Raw genomic sequence first — 26,681 nt, forward strand, 5'->3', positions numbered from 1 at the left:
GAAATTTATATGATCTACAGGGTTATGACAGAAAATGGCTGTCCGTAACCCACAGATTTGTGACAAACAAATATGCTAGACGTAGGGTCAGAGTTGCTGACCCAGTTCACAGTGTATAGACTCTCTGTACGCCCAAACGGAAGTCGCCAATAACTAGGCGTTCACTTTCGTTTTTCAAATTTTTGGAAGCTGTCGGTAGTGAGTATTTTTATGTTTTTCTTTGGCTATTTGAAATAAATATTTTTGTTGTATATATTTTTCAATGTATGATAAATGTCTCTGCAACAAACTGCCGTTAAATAGACATTAACACATGAAATTAAAACGTATTTTCACCCAAAACCCAGCAGGTCAAAGCAAAAGACGATGCATTCAGGCTGAAAATGCCTATTATTTAGGAACTGCAAGTGAAATACGTGTCAGAACCGCTTCTGAATGTTAAATTATAAATCCATGCAAATGAGTTTATACCTACAAATATGAATTTACAATCCTGAATAGTTCAAATATTGTTTAATTCATCATGCATCTGAATTATGCACTGACCGCCTAGTCGCAAAACTTTATATAAAACTGTTCCACTATTCGCCAAAACACTGTACGCCTATTCAATAAAGAAATGACGATGTAGGCTCTATACACTGTACTTATTGAATTTATAAGTTTTTTATTGTATTTTACTTGTGACAGTGAAACAGTATTTATAGAATCTGTGTACGTGTTTCCGTTAACATACGAGAACAATATATATTTATTCCGCTCAGCTTGACAGGACACTTTGTTATTTTTTTCTTTGTATTTTCAGCTTGACTATTCGGGGAATAGCGATGCTATTCTACTCGCCCCGGTTTCGGTTAAAGTTAAGTTTTTCGGCAACCTTTTTTTCTGTCACATCTTTTTTGTTTTACTTTGCTTATACCTTACTGTAACTTCACATAAACATTGTGCAAACAAAGCCTTTTTATGCAGGGACTGCCCATCATACCCAAGGTGAAGGTCACTCAAGGTGTTGTTCTTGAAATTATTTTTTGAGTTTAAGCTCCGCCAACAGACAAACGTGCTGTCTACATGAAGACCTTGTACAATCAAAGTGTCCAAAACGAGTCCGCTCATCTATCTTCCAAGACAGTGGTTAGTTATAGAACAACTGATGTAAACTTTAGGAGCCAGGTCATTTTCATTTTGATTTGTAGTGATTACTGCAATAATTATTAATGCAAAAGAAAAATAACTGGATATCAGCTTCAATCTGCTTGATTTTGACTGATATCAGCAGGGATTTGGAGCCGGATATTAAAATAAACAGAAATTACCAATAACCGCGCCGACGGCAGCCGTTTCTTCTGTGAATGATGATAAAGTTCCCGAGGTAAAGTCCAAACAAGATGCCGGAAATGGATCAAACACTGAGTTGTGCCACGTAACGATTATATGAATGATGCGTTAGTGATTTATGTGTAAAGAATCGAGTCATTATTACAAAAAATAATTTCAAACACTATGCAGGTTAGAGTTTATTAGTACGCATTTACCAAATTGAATTAGTCGCGCGGACTAAATTAATTTGATAATTACTTACTAATAAACACTAACCTTTACAAAAAGTGGATTCGAAACTGCAGTAATAACATATAAACTGGTCCGTGACTGTTACGAAAACGAAAGAAATTATAACTATTACTTTTTAACTGTTGGTTATCATAAAACAAAGTAAAATTATTGAAATATATGAATGAAAAGAAGTTTTGAATAGGCGTACAGTTTTTCGACTAAGCTTTCAGTCCAGATTTTAGAAACTGCGATTAGTGGGCCAGTAAATTTAATTGTATCGACTAGTGGGACAGTGTAATCGGCATATATGTCTCAGAAAAACACATTTTCCTAAAAACGCATTCGTTACCATGGAGCCATGCTTAAATTAATCGATGCGTAAGATATTTATCTACGAAGTAGCAAAGGTTTCAATTCTTTTTAAAAGCTCAAGATACATGTATTTCAAAGAATTAATAGTTTCATTACAAAATCGAACAAATACCCACATGTGATTTGACTTGAAATGAAGTATATTAAGAGTTTTAATAGGCGTGTTTGGTATCTACGTAAACAGTAGCTCTTAAACAATACGTAGACTAAAAATACACTTACTTTATGCGGTATTAACAAAATAAACTACGAAAATCCAAGCCGTCCGCGACAGCAAAAAATTGTATTTTGATTTATGAACGCCTAGTTTTTGGCGACTTCCGTTTGTGATACAGAGATTGTAGATACACTGTGCATTCATTGACAAGTACATATCCTATTACGCTACGATAGGACTGAGAACGACCTATTCATGGTCTCGTTCTGACGACCTTTTCCTAGCCAAACAGAGCCATAGCTTACAACATTTATGCAAATTCCTGTAGCCTGAAGTTTTAATATTTAAATCATATTCGTATTGTGTCAGATGACGTTAGTTCAATCGAAAAGCCCACTTGCTTTGTAACAGGTCCGGTATAGAACTCTGAAATACTGCTATATTTTTCTTACTCTTTGACAATTCGAACAATCGTCTGATTGGTTAAATAAAAAAAACTACGAAATCCAAAATCACAGAAACGTATGTTGAATGGTCGTTTCTCAGATCTTCGTTTAGAAGATCAAGTCTCAGTCAATTAGACTGTGCAGTTGTCTTGAATTCATTAGTATTTATGTAAACCTTCAATAACAATTAAACTGGTATGAAATTAGCATATTAACATATTCATAAGTAATAAATATTCTACTCATATCATAATTAGAAATTTTTTTACATTTTAAAGAGAAATAGAATTGCTCTTAGAATAATTATTAATGTGTAATTCTAACAAACTTATATTTGCTGTGAAACAATTGTAATTAAATTTTCAGAATAAAAGGGAATTAATTCATGTGATATTGCAGAATTAAGTAAGAGTTACTAAACTTCTAAGTAGCATATAGAAAAGTCAAAACCATTACACCTGTCTTTAAAAAAATTCTGGAACTGCCAAGTAAAATAGGATCAGCAGCATTCTTAGTATATTAGAGATGACAAACCTAGCCTATCAAAGCACAAAGTATGCCTTATACCAATGCCTAAAGTGTGCCTAATATAATGCCAAAAGTATGCAAAATACCTTGTCTAAAATATATGTTAAAATGCACCTAATGCATGCACCAGTTACAATTTTCTGATGGGGGCGGAGAGGCGGGGATTATGTCCCCCCCAACTCCCTCCAAGAAGTGACCTTTTCATTGCCAGCACCCTGCCCTTTTTTAATCCTAGCTGGAGCACTGGTAGAGCCAGTAATGTCTAAGTTGGGGATCAAGCACAAGACCCTGCAGAGCTCCAGATAAGCTGCGTATTTGCGTATTTACGCAATTAGAATTGCAGAAAACCCAATTGAATTCATACAGTGTGCCTACTGAAACGCAAGTTAAATTCCAAATACCCAATTCGTAAAAAATCGCTTGCGTATCGCATTTTCCTAATTACTAGAACTGGTACGAGACTTTAACGCTAGATTTGACTGACTGGTTATACATTTTCGATCTTTTACTCCTCTTTACATTTTACTGTATTTAAACACTGTTATGTCGGTACGATGTTAAATACTGTAACGTTTTAGTGCCATGTACTGGCATCCACACGGACAGACACCCACAAATCCCGTCGATGAAAAGCTAGCTCATCACCAAAGGTGATTTATTGCGCCTATATACTGTCAATTTACTCCAATGACAATTGACAGGTTTACAAAATTGCATATTAATGGAATTACTTCCCTTTATGCATTCAGTAAGCGTTACAATACGAACAACGTCTTGCCAGGGTAGAGCCAGTAATGTCTTAATAGGGGATCAAGCACAAGACCCTGCAGAGCTCCAGATAAGCTGCGTATTTACGCAATTAAAATTGCAGAAAACCCAACTGAATACATACAGTGTGCGTACTGGAACGCAAGTAAAATTCCTAATACCCAATGCGTAAAAAATCGCTTGCGTATCGCATTTTCCTAATTATTAGAATGGGTACGAGACGCTAGATTTGACTGACTGGTTATATGTTACCGCAGAACAGGTTGCAATTTATTGGGAAAATCACAGGACCTTTCATTCGGCTGATCGGTGTTATTTGGACGCTTTGTAAACAATTTTACGCCGATAAAATGTAAAAGAGGTTGCAGAAAAAACATTGTTGCAGCACAAACAAACAAATTAGTGGGATATTTTGCTGTTCAACAATGACAGTTATATGTTTGTGATGATGTAGTGTCACCAATACTGGATGACATCTTTTGGGAGAATGCATATTACGGTGACCACATCGTTTGGGATATTGTGGATGAACTGATCTCCTACTGCATTTAAAGTGAAAAAGAAAACAACAGTATGGAACATTCATTACAATTTTAAATACATTTTTGTATTCAGCATTGAAGGGTGCTATTAAAGTACTTAGGTACTTAGTCCTGTTTAATGAGTGTAAGCAAAAAATACTCAATTGTTAGTGCGAGATTGGTAAAATACCCAATTGGTTTTAGCAAATACCCAATTACTTCTGAAAAGGCTGGGTAATGGTATTATTTTTACCCAATTCAAATTTCCAATACCCAATTCAGACAAAAAGTGATGGGTAAATACCCAGTTGCACCAAAAGCCTATCTGGAGCTCTGACCCTGACTTAAAGGTGTAGTCTAGTCAAAATGGCATTTTAGTCATTATAATTTGTTCGGCAATAAGCAGTTAAATATAATAAACGTTCATTAATTAATGTACCGCCTATAACCCAAGTCTGTGGGGCGTGAAAATACGACGACTTTGGTTGTTATGGATTAACGATTTTGTACAATACCATGTCACCAAGGTGATCTAGCGAGGTGTCAGCAATATGACTCTGTGTAGGGCCTACATATCACTCGCTGATGCACTTATAAATTGACAGTTGGCAAGGGAAGACCACTGTATTTATTATCAATTATATTTTCTAGCTTTTTCAAAAAAAATACGACTTCGGCATTTCGCCGCTCCTCGAAATATTGGGGCAGCGGGTGCCGCCCCAGCCCCTACACCCTTGTGCAGGGTGACTGGTGGCAAAATTCAGACAAAATGCAATTCAGCCATTTACTCAACAGCTTAATGAAGATTTAATATAACTAGACAATAAGGCATGCTTTTGCAATAGTCCCAACTATCTGAAATTACATCAAATCCAAGAGAGAAAAAAAGCTTTGGTGTGTCTGCTCTCAAGAAGGAAGGCCTGACACATTGTGGTAGCTAGCAGAAAGCAGACATTTTAAATGACCAGTTCACCTCGGTCTTCACAAAAAAAGATACAGAGAACTGCCCCACTCTGCCCACAAGTCATACACCGCACCTTGCTGCCATACATATCAACAGAAAAGGTGTCCAAAAGCTACTGAACAATCTCAAGCCACATAAAGCAGCAGGGCAAGACAAAATCCCAACCAGATTACTCAAACTGGCATCTGAGGAATTGCCTTCAGACCTGACTGGGCTATTCCAGCTTTCTATTGACCTTGGCAAAATCCCAGATGATTGGAAATCTGCACTCGTCTCACCAGTCATCAAGAAAGGCAACCGTTCCTGCACCTCAAACTAACAACCAATCTCCTTGACTTCTATATCTTGTAAATTTTCTTGAACAAATCATTCACAGCAATATTATGTACCATTTTGACATACACCATATCCTCACAGACAGCCAACTTATCACCACTATCAGTGATCTCCCCAAAGGCATAGACAACAACCATCAGATTGATGCCGTCCTACTTGATTTCTCCAAAGCCTTCAACAAAGTTCCACACTCACGTCTATTACAGAAACTAGATCACAACGGTGTCAGCAGAAACATCTACTCGTGGATCAAAGACTTTTTTGTCATCAAGAACTTAGCAGGTTGTCCTTGCGGGCTCCAGTTCAGCTTCTTCCTCAGTCACTTCCGGTGTCCCCAAGGGCAGTGTTCTTGGCCCTCTTCTCTTCCTGGTTTACATTAATGATCTTCCTTCCAAAGTTAACTGTTAAGTCTTGCAAAACTTGACAGAAACCTTGTTAAGCGGTCAGAAACTGGTTGTTCCAGGACAGCACTAGTAGTACTTCCCAGATCTCAAACGTTTATGTGTTGTTTGCACAATGTGTGCGCTATGATTGACAACGTGCGGAAATCTATGACTGTAGATACCTATCATAAAACTAAAATCTATATTCACAGCAAAGTAAAATTCTTATGTGTAATTGTGTTTTTTGAGAAGAATGTTTTCCCTTTGGTCATGTGATTATATTATGTGTTTACTTTTCTAATTCAGGTTTTTTTAATTAACCGCCACAAGTGATGGGGTGTCATAGGAATGGTCTCCGTCTGTCCGTAACACTTTCGTGTCTGCTCCGTATCTGCTAAACCCCTTGAAGGATTTTCATGAAACTTTGTCACTTTTAGCTGTCATTCAGACTGCCTTGTTTTCTTAAGAAATTGAGGCTGATAATTGGTGTCTTCCCATAGAAAATCCCCAAATAAGAAAAAGAAGAGCTATTGCACTCACCCAGCGTCGGCTGGTTAAAGTTTTTGATAAAGTCAAATATCTATCAAAGCTATTGACTTGAAACTTATTTACTATCAAAGTCTACACCAGGAGAAACAATTCCCATAACTCTGATTTGAATTTGACAGAATTCAATATTAGTAAAACAGTGGTGAGATTTTATTTCAATGCATTACAGAACTATGTTTCACACAAGTGTTGAATTATTATAATATGCTATAATATTATGCCTCTTTATTCAGACAACAGTGACAGACTTATTCACGTGTTTATTATTATTTCCATGTCTAGGAAGAGTGACATTTCGTTATGTGGTTTACAAAGTTTATAATTCGCAGTGGAAGTAGCTTGCGTGAAATTAAGACACTATTAATTCAAACTCTTCAAAAAAGCATGAACATTGGCACCACGAAAGTAACCCGCTATATATAGCAATGTGAAGAATTTGCAGAAGTATAAATGAAGTTTCTTGTGAAGAATTAACAGGAGTGTACATGTGTATTAAAGTTTTTTATATCATCAGGAATGTGAAGAATTTACAGAAGCTGAACCAGAGGGAATTGGAGCTTGGACTGACAAACAAGAAATCATGGCATGACCAGTATAAAGACAGTGCATGGATATTTGTAGGTGGTTTACCATATGATCTCACAGAGGGTGATATCGTCTGTGTGTTTTCTCAGTGAGTATAAACTATAATGTAACTGTTTCGTATATTGTTTACAATAAAATTATTTAATTATTAGATTGTGTCTCTCATTGGCTGAAACCTTGTTTGTTGTTGTCAGTTTGAATTGTTCTTACAGATTATTTTATTGACTCATTTAGTTTTTTGTTTGTACTACAAGGCAGCAGTACTTATAATTGCCCTAATACCAGCGAATTCTTGTAGAAGTGTCTTATATCCAACTATTATCTGGCAAGTTGAAAAGCTTCAGTTTCTTGTCTGACGATAGTGGTTTCATTTATGATTGGATTTTAACCAAACTTGCAAACAACTTTTATCACAATAAGATCTCGGTTCCTTTCTTGAACCAGCAATATTTCAATATGTGCTGTAGAGTTAAGGCCCCTGTAAGGGCCTGAAATTGGCTATTTTGGTCTTGTCTGCACAATAGCAGTTTCATTTATGATTGGATTTTAACCAAAAATGCACACAACTTGTATCACCATAAGATCTTGTTTCCTTTCTTGAACCTGCCATATCTAACAATGGGTTCCAGATTTACAACCCCTTAAAGGGCAAGAAATTGGCTATTTTAGTCTTGTCTGCACAACAGAAGTTTTATTTATGATTTGGTTTAAACAAAACTTGCACACAACTTGTATCACCAAAGATTTTGGTTCTTGTCTAACCAGTCTTATCCCACCAAGGGTTCAAGAGTTACGGCCCCTTAAATGGCAAAAATTGGCTATTTTGATTTTGTCTGCATGATAGTGGTTTCATTGTGGTTTGATTTTAACCAAACTATTTTGGTCTTGTCTGCACAATAGCAGTTTCATTTATGATTGGATTTTAAAGATGTATCCGGGAGTTGTTATATAGGCAAACAAGGAAAAATTTAACTGCCGGAGAGAATTTTCTTCATATAGCATCATATTAGAAACAAATTTATGGAAAAAAATTTGGGGTCCCCATGCTATTTTTTGTGTTATCTGCCCCTGAATGCGAGTTTTTTTTGCTCTTTTAGGTCATTTTCAAGGGCAGATAACTCAAGGTAATGGTTTGTTACACTTTATTTGATTTCCAATTAGTGTTTGTTACTTTATTTCCCTCAACTGTACAAAATTTGCAGAAATTCTATGTGATGAATTTTATTCTATAGTCACTTACGCAAACAAATAGAAAATTTCTTCAAATTATGCCCCATTTTTCAAGAAAAATGCAGTATGTTTACTCATTTAAATACAGCAAAAATTCTGTTTGATAGAATGGTTAAAAACTTTGCATAATGACTAGAAAGGTAATAACGAAAAATAATGTGAAATCAAATAAGCTATTCGTATGCTGATTTTGAGTTATCTGCCCTTGGAAATGACCTAAAAGAGCAAAACTCGCATTCAGGGGCAGATAACTCAAACAGTAGCATGGGGACCCCCAATTATTCTTTCATAAATTTGTTTCTAATATGACTCTCTATGATCATGCAAAGTTTGAAAAAATTTTCTCTGCTAGTTAAAATTTTACTTCTCTGTAACATAAAAGGGAATGCGCAAAAAGATGCGCATTGGCAACTCCAAGATACGTCTTTAACCAAACTTGCACACAAGTTGTATCACCATAAGATCTCAGTTCCTTTCTCTAATTAGCCATATTCCACAATGGGTTCCAGAGTTAGGGTCTCTGAAGGACCAGAAATTGGCTATTTTGGTCTTGTTTGCACAAATAAAAAGCAGTTTCATTTAAGATTGGATTTTAACCAAACTTGCACATAACTTGTATCACCATAAGATCTCGATTCCTTACTTGAACCAGCCATATCCCACAGTTCCAGAGTTAATGGCTCCTGAAAGGGTCAAAAATTGACTATTTTGGTGATCTCCATGTTCAAAGACAATATAGCTTTCTACAGAGTGGAAATTTCTGAACATCACACAAAATGCATGTCCATACTTGTAAATTAGCAATGCTCAGTTTGAAGTATTTAAAGAGGAAATAAAATACCACTATGAAACACAGACCATATCACTGTTACAGGCAGTAATTTTGAAAATTGAAGAAATGTTAAGCCATGCTTTTTTAGCTCACCTGAGCCAAAGGCTCATGGTGAGCTTTTTTGACCGCTCAATGTCTGTCGTCACTTGTGCGGTGTGCGTCGTGTGTCCGTCAACAATTTCTAAAAAAAATCTTCTTCTTGAAAACCACTGAGCAGAATTACACCAAACTTCACAGGAATGATCCTTGGGTGGTCCCCTTTCAAAATTGTTCAAAGAATTAAATTCCATGCAGAACTCTGTTATAGCAGCAGCCATGGAAACCGAAAGGAAAAACTTTAAAAATCCTCTTGTCCAAAACCGCAAGGCGTAGAGCCTTGATATTTGGCATGTGACATCATCCTATTGGCCTCTATGAAGATTGTTTAGATTATGCCCCTGGGGTAAAAAGAGGCCCCTCCCAGGGGGTCACAAGTTTTACTTAGACTTAATAGGAAAAAAACTTTAAAAATCTTCTTGTCTAAAACCGCAAGACCTAGGCCTTTGATATTTGGTATGTTGCATTTCCTTGTGGTCCTCTACCAAAATTGTTCAAATTATTCCCCTGGGGTGAAAAGAGGCTCTGCCCTGGGGGTCCCAAATTTAACAAGACTTATATAAAAAAATCTTCTTGTCCGGAAGTTCAAGGCCTAGGCCTTTGATATTTGGTATGTAGCATTGCCTAGTGGATCTCTAACAAGACTGTTCAAATTATGCCTCTGGGTTGAAAACAGGCCCCACCCTGGGGGTCAATTGTTATATGAGTTAATAGGAATAAATACTTTAAAAAAATTCAGATCATATTTCCTAGACTGTCTTATTATAATTACCTGATGACCCCAAGTGATTAGGGGTCACTTGACCGTGACTTTGATCTACTGACCTACTTTCTTGTTTTTTAAGACACAGCCTTGAAATTTGGATGACATGTACAGTTTTGCACACCGATCTTAAAACCGACTTTCACTGACCATGAATGTGACCTACTGACCTACTTTCTAATATTTTAGCATCAGTTTGGCATTTTAAACATGTGGCTCATATTACTCAGGTGAGCGATTCAGGGTCATCATGACCCTCTTGTTTTTACCTTCTGACCTACTTTCTTGTTATTGGTGACATGTTTGCAATATTACTCAGGTGAGCGATCCAGGGTCATGACCCTCTTGTTTTTCAATGTAATGTTTTTGACTTCCTCTGTATTTGAAAGTTAAATTACGTATTGATTCAGCTGAAATGGTGTAAAAAAGTAACTTCATTCTTTTATTTCTAGGTATGGTGAGATAGTGAACATAAATCTTGTTCGTGACCAGAAGTCAGGCAAATCTAAAGGATTTTGTTTCCTATGCTATGAAGACCAAAGAAGCACCATCTTGGCTGTAGATAACTTCAATGGAATCAAGGTTTGCAATGAATTAGCATATCCCTGTCCCAAATGGTCTTGTTAAACTTTAAAGGGAGCTTCAGACTAAATTCCTTGTGGGACTTCATTTTCTTAGACTGTTTTATCATTTGGAGACCAGTATGTAAGCATCTTATTGGCTGCTTTAGCTTATTTGCACAAATTTGAAAATGACGAATAGTAAAGCTGCATTTCATGATAGGTTTCCTAACTCAGTTACAAAAATTTTATAAACTTACACGATGCCAAATTCAATTCTTACAAATGAAAGTAGTCTGATTATTGAGGTAGAAGAAAGAACCGAAAATTTGTTTTTATATTGAAAAAAAAGCATGACAAATACTGATTTTCAAATGACTGCAGCTGTTTACTCCCTTTAAAAATTGTTTTCCTAATTTGTATGAATATTTTTCAATATATCCCAGTATGTCAGTAAAGTTATACAAGAAGGCAAATTTTACAATATACCAGCTTGACTTCACATCTTACAAAATAAATGAGAACATGGTACTCTAGATATAACTTCATCAGAGTCTGGTAAGTACAGGACAGCAGAGTACTCAAGATGTGAGTTTTTGCTAACTCAGTCATAGAGAAAGAACACAAAGCCAAAATGTAGATGAAGACCAACTGTATGTATATTTAGATGCATTTAGTTTTACCTTTCATTTCATGTTATTTCTTCCATACTTCAGCTGTTGGGACGAACTCTACGAGTAGACCATGTAGAGGAATACAGAAAGCCAAAGGAACATGGTGATGAGGATGATGTTACAATGCAGTTACGTACAGAAGGGTGTGCCCCACAGATACCCCAGTCCCCAGAACACGCTTCTAGTGAAGAGGAACCTTTGCAAGTTAAAGTCAAAATTAAAAAAGGTAGGAGAAGGTTTCAGTGAAGTGTTTGTGCTTATAAACTTGGTTGAATTTTAGTCTTGCTGCCTGTCTGATGAAATTTACCATAGGGTATCCACACGGTTAGTTGAGAATTCTGATCTATACTGTATGCCCATAGCCTTACATTTGGGGACTTAAGTAACATGTACCTCAAGTTGGATTACTTTTTGTAAATATAAATGTGATTAGTATATAGTTGGGTAGTATTAATTTTTAGAAGAAAAGATGAGAAAACCCTTACAAAATGACATGTTTTGTGACTGTCATGTAATGTTATGAGTTGTATACTTAAGTCAAAAGTAAAACTTCTGTTCTGTTCTTTTTGATCAGTGCTTTAGTAGATTTTTGAAATTTTCTGGATGCTAGACTAAAAATTTTTATCAGAAATTTGAGGAAAAGGGGTATTATTTCAGATTTGAATTATGACCATTAATTAATCAGTTTCAAAGCCAGGCTGAGCATAAAACCCATCGTTTCTTTGTAAACTTTAGTTTGGCCTTTGATGCTGTAAAGTTGTTGCTCTTAATTCCACATGCACAAAACCTCATTTTTCCCTGCATCTCCATCCTAAACAGCAGAATTGTTAGTAAACCTGGTCATAGTGTGTTGCTATTCATTGTCAAAATTGTACATCTATCTGATATCCAATGCATTGTTTTATGTTCTTTTCTTATAATTCTGAGCTCTCCGGCTTGTATAAAAAAATTTCAGCTCTTGCCAAGTTCAGAATTTATATAACAAAAGTTAGAATGATGCTTCATACATAAGGGTAGAAAAGGGTGTAGTATATTTTATTTTAACATTAAGGCATGCTTTGGTAGCTTTAACATTCATCTTTCTATGTGTTTGTCATCAAGACATTTAAAAAGGGTCCGTTGATTTTAGCTGTGGTATACTGATCATACTTGTTAAAGAGATTTATTAAGGTCAGATAGCTCTGACTGCCAAAGTCTCTACGTGTCAGAGGTGGAAGATGAGTGATTTCAGACACAGTGTCTTTCTTTAAATTGCCATGGAGAAAATACACCTTGTCCTGGGATTAAACTCATGACCATGGGATCTGTAGATCTGCTCTCTTCATATTGAGCTGAGCAGACAAGTTAGACACAGAATTTCAGAGTATTTCTTCAGGGTTTTCCACCATAATATATAAGTTGTATCCTTGCTTTTTTGCAGACAAAAAGGTTAAGAAAGAAAAGAAAAACAAAAAGAAGAAGAAAAAAGCGGCTGCAAAAAGCTCAAGTTCAGAAAGTAGCTCTGAATCTGAAACAGACTATAAACCAAAAAGAATTAAGAAAGAACACTATGATTCTGAAACAGACTATAGGGTAAAGGTCAAGAAAGAAAAACATGACCCAGGATATGAAAGGGCACAGAATTTAGATATGAGAAAAAAGCGAAATCGTTCTCCTGATGATTATAGTGAGAGAAATAAGAACTCTAAATATGACAGGGACAGTAGAAATAGAAGAACTGATGGTGCAGAAAAGGACAGAAGAAAAGAATATGAAGGAAACAGAGAAAGAGGTTACGGAGGTGATAGGGAATTTGACAGATCTCAGTACAGAGATGACAGGGAATTAAACAAACCTCTGAACAGAGATTACAACAGTGATGATAGAGGTGAAGGAAGATATGGCGGGAAAAATAAACGTGACTATGATAGAAAGTCAGATAGGGACAGGAGGGAAAGGGGAGATGAAAGATATGATAGATACGGAAATAGAAATGACAGAAATGATGATAGATATAGACAAGATGATAGGAAACATTACCAAGACAGAGAAACCTATGATAGATATAGAGATTCTAGATGATAGTTGGTATTTTGCTGGTGTTCATTTCAATATTGAAAAGATGTTTATAACTTTTCATGTTTATTTTGTACTTCAAAGCTATAAAATTATCTGTTCTCTTAAAGAACTTTTACCGATCAGATTATCTTAATTGCATAACCATATTTAAAAACTTTAAGTGTACAAGTGGTTAATTTTATGATTAAGCAATATTTACAATATTAAAAGAAAATTAAAGTCACACAAAAAAATTACATTGCTATGCCATAAACTGTCTTGAAATTGGAGAATCACCTTTTTAGCTCACATGTCACACAGTGACAGTGTGAGCTTTTGTGATCGCGCAGCGTCCGTCGTCCGTGCGTGCGTGCGTGCGTGCGGCCGTGCGTAAACTTTTGCTTGTGACATTTCTAGAGGTCACATTTTTCATGGGATCTTTATGAAAGTTGGTCAGAATGTTCATCTTGATGATATCTAGGTCAAGTTCGAAACTGGGTCAACTGCGGTCAAAAACTAGGTCAGTAGGTCTTAAAATAGAAAAACCTTGTGACCTCTCTAGAGGTCATATTTTTCAATGAATCTTCATAAAAGTTAGTCAGAATGTTAACCTTGATGATATTTAGGTCAAGTTCGAAACTGGGTCACATGCCGTCAAAAACTAGGTCAGTAGGTCAAATAATAGAAAAACCTTGTGACCTCTCTAGAAGCCCTGTTTTTCATGGGATCTGTATGAAAGTTGGTCTGATTGTTCATCTTGATGATATCTAGGTCAAGTTCAAAACTGGGTCACGTGCTATCCAAAACTAGGTCAGTAGGTCTAAAAATAGAAAAACCTTGTGACCTCTCTAGATGCCATATTTTTCAATGGATCTTCATGAAAATTGGTCAGAATGTTCATCTTGATGATATCTAGGCCAGATTCGAAACTGGGTCACGTGCGGTCCAAAACTAGGTCATTAGGTCTAAAAATAGAAAACCTTGTGACCTCCCTAGAGGCCATATTTTTCAATGGATCTTCATGAAAATTGGTCAGAATGTTCATCTTGATGATATCTAGGCCAAATTCGAAACTGGGTCACGTGCGGTCAAAAACTAGGTCATTAGGTCTAAAAATAGAAAAACCTTGTGACCTCCCTAGAGGCCATATTTTTCAATGGATCTTCATAAAAATTGGTCAGAATGTTCATCTTGATGATATCTAGGCCATGTTCGAAAGTGGGTCACGTGAGTTCAAAAACTAGGTCATTAGGTCTAAAAATAGAAAAACCTTGTGACCTCCCTAGAGGCCATATTTTTCAATGGATCTTCATGAAAATTGGTCAGAATGTTCATCTTGATGATATCTAGGCCATGTTTGAAGGTGGGTCACGTGAGTTCAAAAACTAGGTCATTAGGTCTATATTTTAAAATATAGTATTATCATTGACTTTAAATTAATAATTGCTATTTTGATTCGTTTTAATTAATCTTATTTAAAATATTTTATATTTAATATTTTATTTCAACTTGTATTGTAAAACACCATTGAATATGTTTTAAATGTAGAAATAGGTGTTTAAGCAAATAAACCAGTTTCAGTTTCAGTTTCAGTAGGTCTAAAAATAGAAAAACCTTGTGACCTCCCTAGAGGCCATATTTTTAAATGGATATTCATGAAAATTAGTCAGAATGTTCATCTTGATGATATCTAGGTCAAGTTCGAAACTGGGTCACGTGCGGTTCAAAACTGGGTCATTAGGTCTAAAAATAGAAAAACCTTGTGACCTCTCTAGAGGCTATATTTTTCCATGGATCTTCATGAAAGTTGGTCTGAATGTTCACTTTGATGATATCTAGGTCAATTTCGAAAGTGGGTCGCATGCAGTCAAAAACTAGGTCATTAGGTCTAAAAATAGAAAAACCTTGTGACCTCTCTAGAGGCCTTATTTCTGAATGGATCTTCGTGAAAATTAGTCAGAATGTTCACCTTGATAATATCTAGGTCAAGTTCGAAAGTGGATGACGTGTGGTCAAAAACTAGGTCATTTGGTCTAAAAATAGAAAAACCTTGTGACCTCTCTAGAGGCCATACTTTTCATGAGATCTTCATGAAAATTGGTCAGAATGTTCACCTTGATATCTAGGTCAAGTTCAAAACTGGGTCATATGCCTTCAAAAACTAGGTCATTATGTCAAATAATAGAAAAACCTTGTGACCTCTCTAGAGACCATATTTTTCAATGGATCTTCATGAAACTTGGTCAGAATTTTTATCTCAATATCTAGGTCAATTTCAAAACTGGGTCACATGAGCTCAAATACTAGGTCACTATGTCAAATAATAGAAAAAACGTCATCATGCTCAATTGAAAACTGGGTCATGTGGGGACAGGTGAGCGATTCAGGACCATCATGATCCTCTTGTTATGCACAGATGTACAGTTATTTTCATTACACAGTGTTTGTGATTTTATTTATAGAATGCTTCAGGCCACCAGCCAGTTTTACATGTAGTTTTAACAGGGATGTGCACCATTAAAGTTTACCAAAATATTGAAACAATATGTTACACAGAAGTACAACCGTCAAATGTTTGGGGAAAATACCATTTTCAAGGGCAGATAACTCTTTCAATACTGGTGACCTATATAGATGACTTTTAATGCATATTTTTGTTTCTTAGATGATTGCCCTCCAATATACAAAGTTTGAAGAAATTCTGTTACAGGGAAAAATTTCGCCCATCTAGCATACGCCTTTAAATTTGTTTTGTCAAAGAAACCTGTGCCAAAATTTTATGAAAAATACAAAACTGTAAATGTTTCGCAGATGCGACTGACTGCCTTTGAAGTAGCTACTTCTTGATTAGTGAATGTGTTTGCATCCTAAAAGTTTCACAAATGTTTGCAAACATTCCCAAGTGATAAACAATTACTATGGAACAACCAACACTTGATATTAAGATTGTCAGTATTTTATACATTGATATACAGGGTTCGACACTAACGGTGTCCTGGGGGCCCGAGGATCCCAAATTTTGAGGAGGAACACCAACTTCTAAAAGCTGGGATTCCGGCTGGATACCTATTTTTTTTGTCAATAATATCCAAAAAGTAAAAGATAAATACCTGTTTGAAAAATATTTTAACCCTTTCCCACATCGATACGTTTATCACCGTATCTATCGATTACCAAACAGAAACGTATTGACCCGTGTCTATCGGTTACCCGATAGAAACGTTTAATACCGATTAACGGCCATTTGAACAGAATCGTTTTATCCTGTGTCTCATAATCAATCGCTTTATTATCGTTCTTTTCCTAAAGAAACAAATTCCAGATGTTTACTAACTCAAAATAATGGGATTTCGTCATCATTATTTACGTACAAGACAGTGTTCCAGCTAGCGATTTACAGCAGGGCGCATCGCCCGTTCCGAAATTCGTTCCGCCCTGTTGCCCCGCCAGGCACCCTGCCCGTTTTACAACCATTCATTTCTTTTCTTTTAGCCAAACTTCCCTTTTTTGCCTCAGTGATTATAATACACTGCTTTATTGCCCCCTTTTTATCGAGTGATACACGCCGGGGGGCATTGACATAATTAGCAAACAATTAAACAATTACCTGCTGTAATCGTGCCCGAGGCAGACCATGATATTTTAGACTGCTCCACTAGCATTAAAATCATTGAACCTTAGTGTTAAAACAGTTTGCAAACCAGTCTGAAATCATTATCATTTCGCGCCACCTGTCAAAGTGTACTTTCGTTTTCGGTAATATAGTCGTAAATACCCCTTTATATACAACTGAAACTTAAGTCCAGACAACAGACATTTATATGTAATTAAAAAAAAATCGATCACAATCAAATTTAAATAGGAAAATATTTTGATTTTATCGTTTTACAAGTTTTTGAAACTGAAAGTAAGTTGTCGTCTGCTTTGTGAAATTGCCGATTTTTCATGAAGATTTCTTTGAAATTAGTTTACTAAGATGTAATGACAGGGTACACTTTAATGTCAGATACTGTGAAATGCTGTTAAACTGTCTTTGCATCATAATATTTTTTCAAAAATATTGTTTAAACTGGACATTCCACGACTTTTAGAAAAAAGTGTAACCATATCCGGATATAAAATTTTGGATACCCGGAATATGTCTATTACAAGTGCTAAACTTGCTTTTAGACTGTTGTAAGTTAAAAACTTTGCCCGATTTCATTTATTTAAGTGGAAGTTTAAACTTTATTTTCTGTATATAATATGTTACAGGTATAAATTTATAAATATCAAGTAGCCTACATGGAGAAGATGTGTACTGAAATTGTAACAAGTAAAATAGGCCTAAACACATAGATATTGTTATTCAGTATGCAATTACAAAGAAATGTTACAAGTTGAAAATCAATGCCAAGTAAAATACAAACAGCAGAATTTTTAGTTAATAAATAGGTGCATTAGAGATGACAGACATAGCCTATTAAAAGACCATACCTAAAGTGTGCCAAAAAACATGCCTAAATTATGCCAAATTCCATGCCTAATGTATGTTAAAATGCACCGTATGCATGGACCAGTTATATTTTTTTCCCGGGGGAGCACGGTCCCGGACCGACCACCACCCCAGAAGTGCCCTTTTCAGTGCCAGCACCCTGCCCTTTTTTAATCCTAGCTGGAGCACTGCAAGATCATGTGGTTACTATTTAAATATATCGAGTACTTTGCAAAGAAAGACACCGGGGTTTTTTCCTACATGTGCACGACACTACGTCATGGAAAATTACTGAGAAAACTGCTTGCAACTGGCCAGTTCGCGGGACTTTCCTCGTTCTAAAAATAACAACCATTTCACATCTAAGTATTTTTAAATGTGTTAGGTCATGAAGGTCACGCGTGATACATGCAGATTTCCCCTGAACAAAAATTTGTGTTTACGATGGCTTGGAATTTATGGCCTTACATAACGGGAAGTGTTAATCAAAACAGAAGGACCGCGGCTTCCAAATATTTTATGACACCCCAAGAGTTAATTGCAGCGGAAGTCACCCGTGATGTACCGACGTGTGATCAAAATATTACGTAATATTATCTAAAAATATTTTTATTTTTAGCACAAGAATACTGTAGTCGGTTACGAGTCTCAATCTCGGCGATCTTTTTGCACTTTCAGAAATTTTACGAACCGTTATTTTTGTAGTGTTATTCAGTTTGATGGTTGTTTTTTATATAAATACTTACCGATTCCAATTCGGAAGAAAAGTCTATTAGGCGTAAAAAAAATTGTTTGTTTCCGGTATCCTGACCTACCCTAAATTTTTGGCCCGACCCTAAATGTTTTTATGGCCTTGGAGAACATTTTTTTCAACTTTTTAACAAAAGTTGCAAAACTGCACTTTTTATGCTTTAAACATGGTCAGTGATGTTATAAATCAACTTACTGCTGCTCTAGAGGCATAATCCCCCTATTTGTATTCATTTTTTGACACTAAAATAATTTCTGAAAAGTCTCCCTTAATAAAAAAAAAAAGTTTTTCCGACCTACCTACCCTGATTTTTTTGAGCATGTTACCGGAAACAAAGAATTTTTTTTTTTAGGCCTTAACTATAAATCAAACTTTCAAACATCAAAATGAAATTGTATATGAATTTCAATGTGAAAGTTATCCAAAGCAGAATTTTATGCCTAAAAATATAATTCCCTTACTTTAACTCTTTATATCTTCAAACCTCAAAGAGAAACTACAATAAATTTTGTATCATCGGAAATATAAATGCCAGGTAATATTAAGATTTTATATTTTAAAATATATGAAGAGAAGTCAAGAATTTCAAGAATTTTTTTTTGATATTATAAATTTTAGTGGTTGTCACAATAGACTTGACAATGATTATATCTATAAGATACAAGTGTCTCCAAAATTGAGACCTTGTCTTGACATTGGCAAAATGTAAATTGATATCAGTTTGGATACATTCTTCTGTAGTAGTTAAGGTGTCAGCCACTCAATACAGAGGTTGCGGGTCCGAATCCCACTGGGGTCACGACCGTAACTTCTCATAAGACACCTGTTGTGATTGTTTTTATCTATCATATTATGAGGGATCCCAAAGCCTGAGGAGGACCCCCAGATTTAAAAAGTAGAGATTCCTTTGGGAACCTTGTTCAAATAAGTTAGTGTCTAACCCTGAATTATACATGAATCAGTCTGTGCATGAAAGAGCAATGGTCTCATTTTAAATAAACATTTGACCACTCTACAGTATGCATATTTAATTTTGTTCTTTATTCTTTTTAGCTCACCTGTGACAAGGTGAGCTTTTGTGATCACCCTTCGTCAGTCCATCTGTCCGTGCGTCAACAATTTCTTGTCTGCACGATAGTGGTTTCATTTATGATTTTATTTTAACCAAACTTGCACACAACTTGTATCACCATAAGATCTCGGTTCCTTTCTTGAACTGGCCAGATCCCATTATGGGTTCCAGAGTTATGGCCCCTGAAAGGACCAAAATTAGCTATTTTGACCTTGTCTGCACAATAGCAGCTTTATTTATAACTTGATTGTTACCAAACTGGCACACAACTTGTATCACCATAAGATCTTGGTTCCTTTATTGAACTTGCCAGATTCCAATATGGGTTTCAGAGTTATGGCCCCTGAAAGGGCCAGAATTAGCTATTTTGACCTTGTCTGCATAATAGCAGCTTCATTTATGATTTTATTTTAACCAAACTTGCACACAACTTGTGTTACCATAAGATCTTGATTCCTTTCTTCAACTGGCGAAATTCCGTTATGGGTTCCAGAGTTATGGCCCCTGAAAGGGCCAGTATTAGCTATTTTGACCTTGTCTGCACAATAGCAGCTTCATTTATGATTTGTATTTAATCAAACTTGCACAAAACTTGTGTCACCATAAGATCTTGGTTCCTTTTTTAAACTGGCCAGATCCCTTAATGGGTTCCAGAGTTATGGCCCCTGAAAGGGCCAAACTATTTTGACCTTGTCTGCACAATAGCAGCTTCATTTATGATTTGTATTTAATCAAACTTGCACAAAACTTGTGTCACCATAAGATCTTGGTTCCTTTTTTAAACTGGCCAGATCCCTTAATGGGTTCCAGAGTTATGGCCCCTGAAAGGGCCAAAATTAGCTATTTTGACCTTGTCTGCACAATAGCAGCTTCATTTATGATTTGATTTTAACCAAACTTGCACACAACTTGTATTACCACAAAATCTTGGTTCCTTTCTTGAACTGGCCAGATTCCATCATGGGTTCCAGAGTTATGGCACCTTAAAGGTCCAAAATTGGCTATTTTGGTTTTACAGCCATATAGATACTTCATTTATGGTTTTATTTGATACAACCTTCCAAAATATCTTCAACAACAATAAATCTTGGATTCCATGACAAATCAGATCCAATCGTAGGTTCCAGAGTTATTTTATATCTGATTACCTCCCCTGATTGTAATCAAAATGGATTTATATCAGTAAGTACTTATTTGAAATTTCATTATTGTCATTAGTTGGACTGAGCCAATCAGGGTAGATAACTATGGACTGATTTTATTTCAAATTACCTCCCTTTATTTCAAATTAAAATGGGTATATCTCCGTAACTAATGAAGATACTGATCTGAAATTTCATTTATGTCAACAGATTTATTTGGCAGATCCTTCTTTTTTTCATTTACAATCAAAAAAAATTAATTACTTCCCTTTTACGTTACTATAAATAGCTTATTTTTAGTAACTTTTTTATTATTGGCCGTAGGGAAAAACCGAGACCACTTTTCTATGGTACAACATGGATGGTACCTCCAATTTTTAGGTGTATTTTGACATATCTGTACCTTGTAAGAATTTTTTTTTCTTTCTGGTTAAATTTCTTTCTTTTGTTGTTCCTGTCCTTTGGACTTAGATATTTTTTCTGAGGACCTTCTTGTCCTCAAGTGCAATGATAACAGGTGAGCGATATAGGGCCATCATGGCCCTCTTGTTAGAAATTACTTGTTTATATTGCATTTTGAACAAAAATCTTTTAACATATGTATAGTGTAATACATAAATAAGACTACTTTTAGTCTAGTTTAATGTACAATGTCTGTATGGCAAGTTTGAATACTATCAAGACATCCTATCTGACATACTGTAGGGTTCCCATGGTCATGGAAAAGTCGGGGAATTTTATTTTCTCTGCTTTCTAGGAACCCTGATACTGTAGGATATACTGTAGAATTATTGCTGACTCGTATGGAAAGATCAAGGATCATTTTTAAGCCTACCTTTAATTGTCTTCTGGGTAAATTACTTGTTATAATTTTGGGGCAGAATTCAGTTTTAATCTGGCAAATCTTGTGTTGCCTCATGCGATATCAAACAGTTCATAAATATACATCTCTTTGCCACAAAGTTTATTAATTTGTTTTTGTAACCGAGTGTCTTTGCAGATACTATTTCATCAGGTAGATTATTCCAATCCAAAATGATGCATTGTGAAAAAAACTGTTAAGCCTAAAAGTTGTTTTACTTCTTGGCTTTGACAATTTAAAAGTTCACTAAATGTTTTCCCTCGGGTTTTTGATTCAGAAGTTCTAAAAAGTCTTCATATAGTATGCATCAAGACCTCTTATGATTTTAAAACATTGTATAATATCAACTCTTCTGAGTTGATAATTTTAAGGCTCTCAATTTCTCGGTGTAAGGTGTAAGTCCCAGATCTAGTACAAACCTAGTAAAACAATACTCTCCTCTATGGCCAAGTAGATGTTGTGGATTTGGACTTACCTTTCTCCCACCATTTTGGGATCAAAATTATTATTGACTTTTTTTCATGTGATGAAGCTGTCTAGCTGGTTTAAGGAAGTTTGTAAATCTTGCATCAAAACATTAAACTGGTTCTACTTAAACCACAAAACAAATCTCCTAAACCTAAACAAAATAAATGAAAGAAATAAGAAAATGCAAACGCACTGCACTTTTCAAACCTGTTTTCAAGCCATAATGAAACACCCTCTAGAGGCAGGCATAGGCTCTTATTTATCTGAGCCGCACCACGAGAAAACCAACATAGTGCATTTGCAACCAGCCTGCGAATCATCAAAATCTACCCTTACCAATTATCTTTGATAAGAGACTCGGAGCATTCGGAACTTTCATAGTGACAATCTGTAGTTTAAAAACATTTTCAAAAATGTTGACATGCAAAACTTCTCTTGAAGTTTAATTATTTTTTGTTATACAAAAGTATATTCCAACAACGTGTTGATAGCCTAGTTGGAAACTTTATCTGTCTTTATGTAATTAAAAAGAATAAATATATACACAATTGCTTTGCTGTATAATTGTGTTACATATTGTTGTGGAAGGTTCAGCAGGGAGGTTTTAGTTTCAAATCCCTCTCCATTAGTGACTGTCAAATGACAACAGAGTTGAATGGCAGCAGGGTCAAATGATAACAGGATCAAATGACTGCAACTGAGCAATGTCAAATAAAAAGAGCAGTCACAGGAGACAGCATGCTTGACTATTTTGGTGCTGGATAGTGAAAATGAGCACGTCTGAGAAAACTGCAGCAGTCACTGGAGTGTTTAATGACTCCAATGGTATATACAGATATTGCACAATAGTTCGAGTCTGTGTCAAAAATATCAAGTAATAAGACAGGTAAAGAGAAAATGTATCAAAACACTATGTAAGTATAATTCTAAGCAAAAAGTTGCATAATTCATAAAATATTGGTGCAAGAGTTATGCACCTTGTGTCATAAGATGCGGGTGATGATGTGGAACAACTACTTAGAATTTGAATCAAATGCATTTCGTAATAACTGAGATACAGTGAAAATGCATCAAAATTAACCTTAAATTCTAAGTAAAAGGGGGCATAATCCATGAAAAATTGGTGCCAAAGTTATGCACCTTGTGTCATATGATGTGGGTGATAAGGTGAAACAACTATTTAAAGTTTGAATAAAATCCATTAAGTAATAACTGAGAGTGAAAGTTACCAAAACTTTGCCTGAAATTCTAAGTAAAAAAGGGGGATAATTCTTGAAATATTGGTGCAAGAGTTATGGCCCTTGTGTAATTCAAAAGATGACATTAAACAACTATTTTTAGTTTGAATCAAATCCATTTAGTAATAACAAATAATATAGTAAAAAGGCATCAAAACTTAAACCTGAAATTCTAAGTAAAAGGGGGGATAATTCATTAAATATTGGTATTAGAGTTATGGGTCTTCTGTCACATGATGTGGGAGATAAAATGGAACAACGCCTTTCAGTTTGAATCAAATCCATTTAGGAATAACAGAGAAAAAGGGGGATAATTCATGAAATATTGGTGTGAGAGTGATGGCCCATGTGCCATATGATGTGGGTGATGATGAGGAATAACTATTTTAAGCTTAAAGCAAATCCATTAAGAAATTACAGATATAAGGAGTAAACAAGAGGACCATGATGGTCCTGAATCGCTCACCTCTTCCCACATGACCCAGTTTTGAGTATGACGTCATTTTTTCTATTATTTGACATAGTGACCTAGTTTTTGAGCTCATGTGACCCAGTTTTGAACTTGACCTAGATATTATCAAGATAAAAATTCTGACCAATTTTCATGAAGATCCATTGAAAAATATGGTCTCTAGAGAGGTCACAAGGTTTTTCTATTATTTGACCTATTGACCTAGTATTCGAAGATACGTGACCCTGTTTTGAACTTTACCTAGATATCATCAAGGTGAACATTCTCACTAATTGTCATGAAGATCTCATGAAAAATACGGCCTCTAGAGAGGTCACAAGGTTTTTCTATTTTTATACCTACTGGCCTAGTTTTTGAATGCACGTGACCCAGTTTCAAAACTGACCTAGATATCATCAAGGTGAACATTCAGATCAATTTTCATGAAGATCCATTGAAAAATATGGCCTCTAGAGAGGTCAAAAGATTTTAATAATTTTAGACCTACTGACCAAGTTTTTGACCGCAGTTGACCCAGTTTCAAACTTGACCTAGATATCATCAAGATGAACATTCAGACCAATTTTCATACAGATCCCATGAAAAGTATGGCCTCTAGAGAGGTCACAAGGTTTTTTTATTATTTGACCTACTGACCTAGATTTTTAGGGCACGTGACCCAGTTTCAAACTTGACCTAGATATCATCAAGATGAACATTCTGACCAATTTTCATGAAGATCCATTCAAGGGTATGGCCTCTAGAGAGGTCACAAGGTTTTTCTATTTCAAGACCTACTGACCTAGTTTTTGATCGCAGTTGACCCAGTTTCAAACTTGACCTATATATCATAAAGATAAACATTCAGACCAACTTTCATACAGATCCCATGAAAAATATGGCCTCTAGAGAGGTCACAACGTTTTTTCATTATTTGACCTACTGACCTACTTTTTGACAGCACCTGACCCACTTTCGAACTTGACCTAGATATCATCAAGATGAACATTCTGACCAATTTTTATGGAGATCCATTCACAAGTATGGCCTCTAGAGAGGTCACAAGGGTTTTCTATTTTTAGACCTACTGACCTAGTTTTTGACTGCACATGACCCTGTTTCGAACTTGACCTAGATATCATCAAGATGAACATTCAGACCAACTTTCATACAGATCCCATGAAAAATATGGCCTTTAGAAAGGTCACAAGGTTTTTCTATTATTTGACCTACTGACCTAGTTTTTGATGGCAGGTGACCCACTTTCGAACTTGATCTAGATATCATCAAGATGAACATTCTGACCAATATTCATGAATATCTCATGAAATATATGGCCTCTAGAGAGGTCACAAGGTTTTTCTATTTTTAGACCTACTGACCTAGTTTTTGAATGCACGTGACCCAGTTTCGAAATTGACCTAGATATCATCAAGGTGAACATTCAGATCAATTTTCATGAAGATCCATTGAAAAATATGGCCTCTAGAGAGGTCAAAAGATTTTAATAATTTTAGACCTACTGACCTGGTTTTTGACCGCAGTTGACCCAGTTTCATACTTGACCTAGATATCATCAAGATGAACATTCAGACCAATTTTCATTCAGATCCCATGAAAAGTATGGCCTTTAGAGAGGTCACAAGGTTTTTTTATTATTTGACCTACTGACCTAGTTTTTTTAGGGCACGTGACCCAGTTTCAAACTTGACCTAGATATCATTAAGGTGAACATTCTGACCAATTTTCATGAAGATCCATTCAAGGGTATGGCCTCTAGAGAGGTCACAAGGTTTTTCTATTTCAAGACCTTCTGACCTAGTTTTTGACCACAGTTGACTCAGTTTCAAACTTGACCTATATATCATCAAGATAAACATTCAGACCAACTTTCATACAGATCCCATGAAAAATATGGCCTCTAGAGAGGTCACAACGTTTTTTCATTATTTGACCTACTGACCTACTTTTTGAAGCACCTGACCCACTTTCGAACTTGACCTAGATATCATCAAGATGAACATTCTGACCAATTTTTATGGAGATCCATTCACAAGTATGGCCTCTAGAGAGGTCACAAGGTTTTTCTATTTTTAGAGCTACTGACCTAGTTTTTTACCGCACATGACCCTTTTTCGAACTTAACCTAGATATCATCAAGATGAACATTCAGACCAACTTTCATACAGATCCCATGAAAAATATGGCCTTTAGAGAGGTCACAAGATTTTTCTATTATTTGACCTACTGACCTAGTTTTTGATGGCACGTGACCCACTTTTGAACTTGATCTAGATATCATCGAGATGAACATTCTGACCAATTTTCATGAAGATCTCATGAAATATATGGCCTCTAGAGAGGTCACAAGGTTTTTCTATTTTTAGACCTACTGACCTAGTTTTTGACCGCACGTGACCCAGTTTCGAACTTGACCTAGATATCATCAAGATGAACATTCAGACCAACTTTCATACAGATCCCATGAAAAATATGGCCTTTAGAGAGGTCACAAGGTTTTTCTAGTATTTGACCTACTGACCTAGTTTTTTATGGCACATGACCCAGTTTCGAACTTGACCTAGATATAATCAAGATGAACGTTCTGACCAACTTTCATGAAGATCTTCTAAAATATATGGCCTCTAGAGAGGTCACAAGGTTTTTCTATTTTTAGACCTACTGACCTAGTTTTTGATGGCACGTGACCCAGTTTCGACATTGACGTAGATATCATCAAGGTGAACATTCTGACCAATTTTCATGAAGATCTTATGAAATATATGGCCTCTAAAGAGGTCACAAGGTTTTTCTATTTTTAGACCTACTGACCTAGTTTTTGATGGCACGTGACTCAGTTTCGAACTTGAC

At 35.7% G+C, this 26,681-nt stretch overlaps 1 protein-coding gene across 3 annotated transcripts in view; it reads left to right on the forward strand.

Annotated features, from left to right (window-relative positions):
- The window catches only part of LOC123553770 (RNA-binding motif protein, X-linked 2-like), a 41,036-nt gene extending 18,363 nt beyond the window's left edge, over positions 1-22,673 (forward strand). For all 3 annotated transcript variants that reach the window (XM_045343414.2, XM_045343413.2, XM_045343412.2), the window contains exons 2-5: positions 7,090-7,248; positions 10,534-10,663; positions 11,358-11,541; positions 12,736-22,673. In XM_045343414.2, coding sequence (XP_045199349.2) covers positions 7,090-7,248; positions 10,534-10,663; positions 11,358-11,541; positions 12,736-13,376 — 1,114 coding nt within the window. In that variant the 3' untranslated portion in view covers positions 13,377-22,673. The remainder of the gene's footprint in view (positions 1-7,089; positions 7,249-10,533; positions 10,664-11,357; positions 11,542-12,735) is intronic.
- Positions 22,674-26,681: the final 4,008 nt, after the last annotated feature.

Source organism: Mercenaria mercenaria, chromosome 7 (genome assembly GCF_021730395.1).
Source record: "Mercenaria mercenaria strain notata chromosome 7, MADL_Memer_1, whole genome shotgun sequence".
In the NCBI taxonomy this organism is placed as follows: Eukaryota; Metazoa; Mollusca; class Bivalvia; order Venerida; family Veneridae; genus Mercenaria; species Mercenaria mercenaria.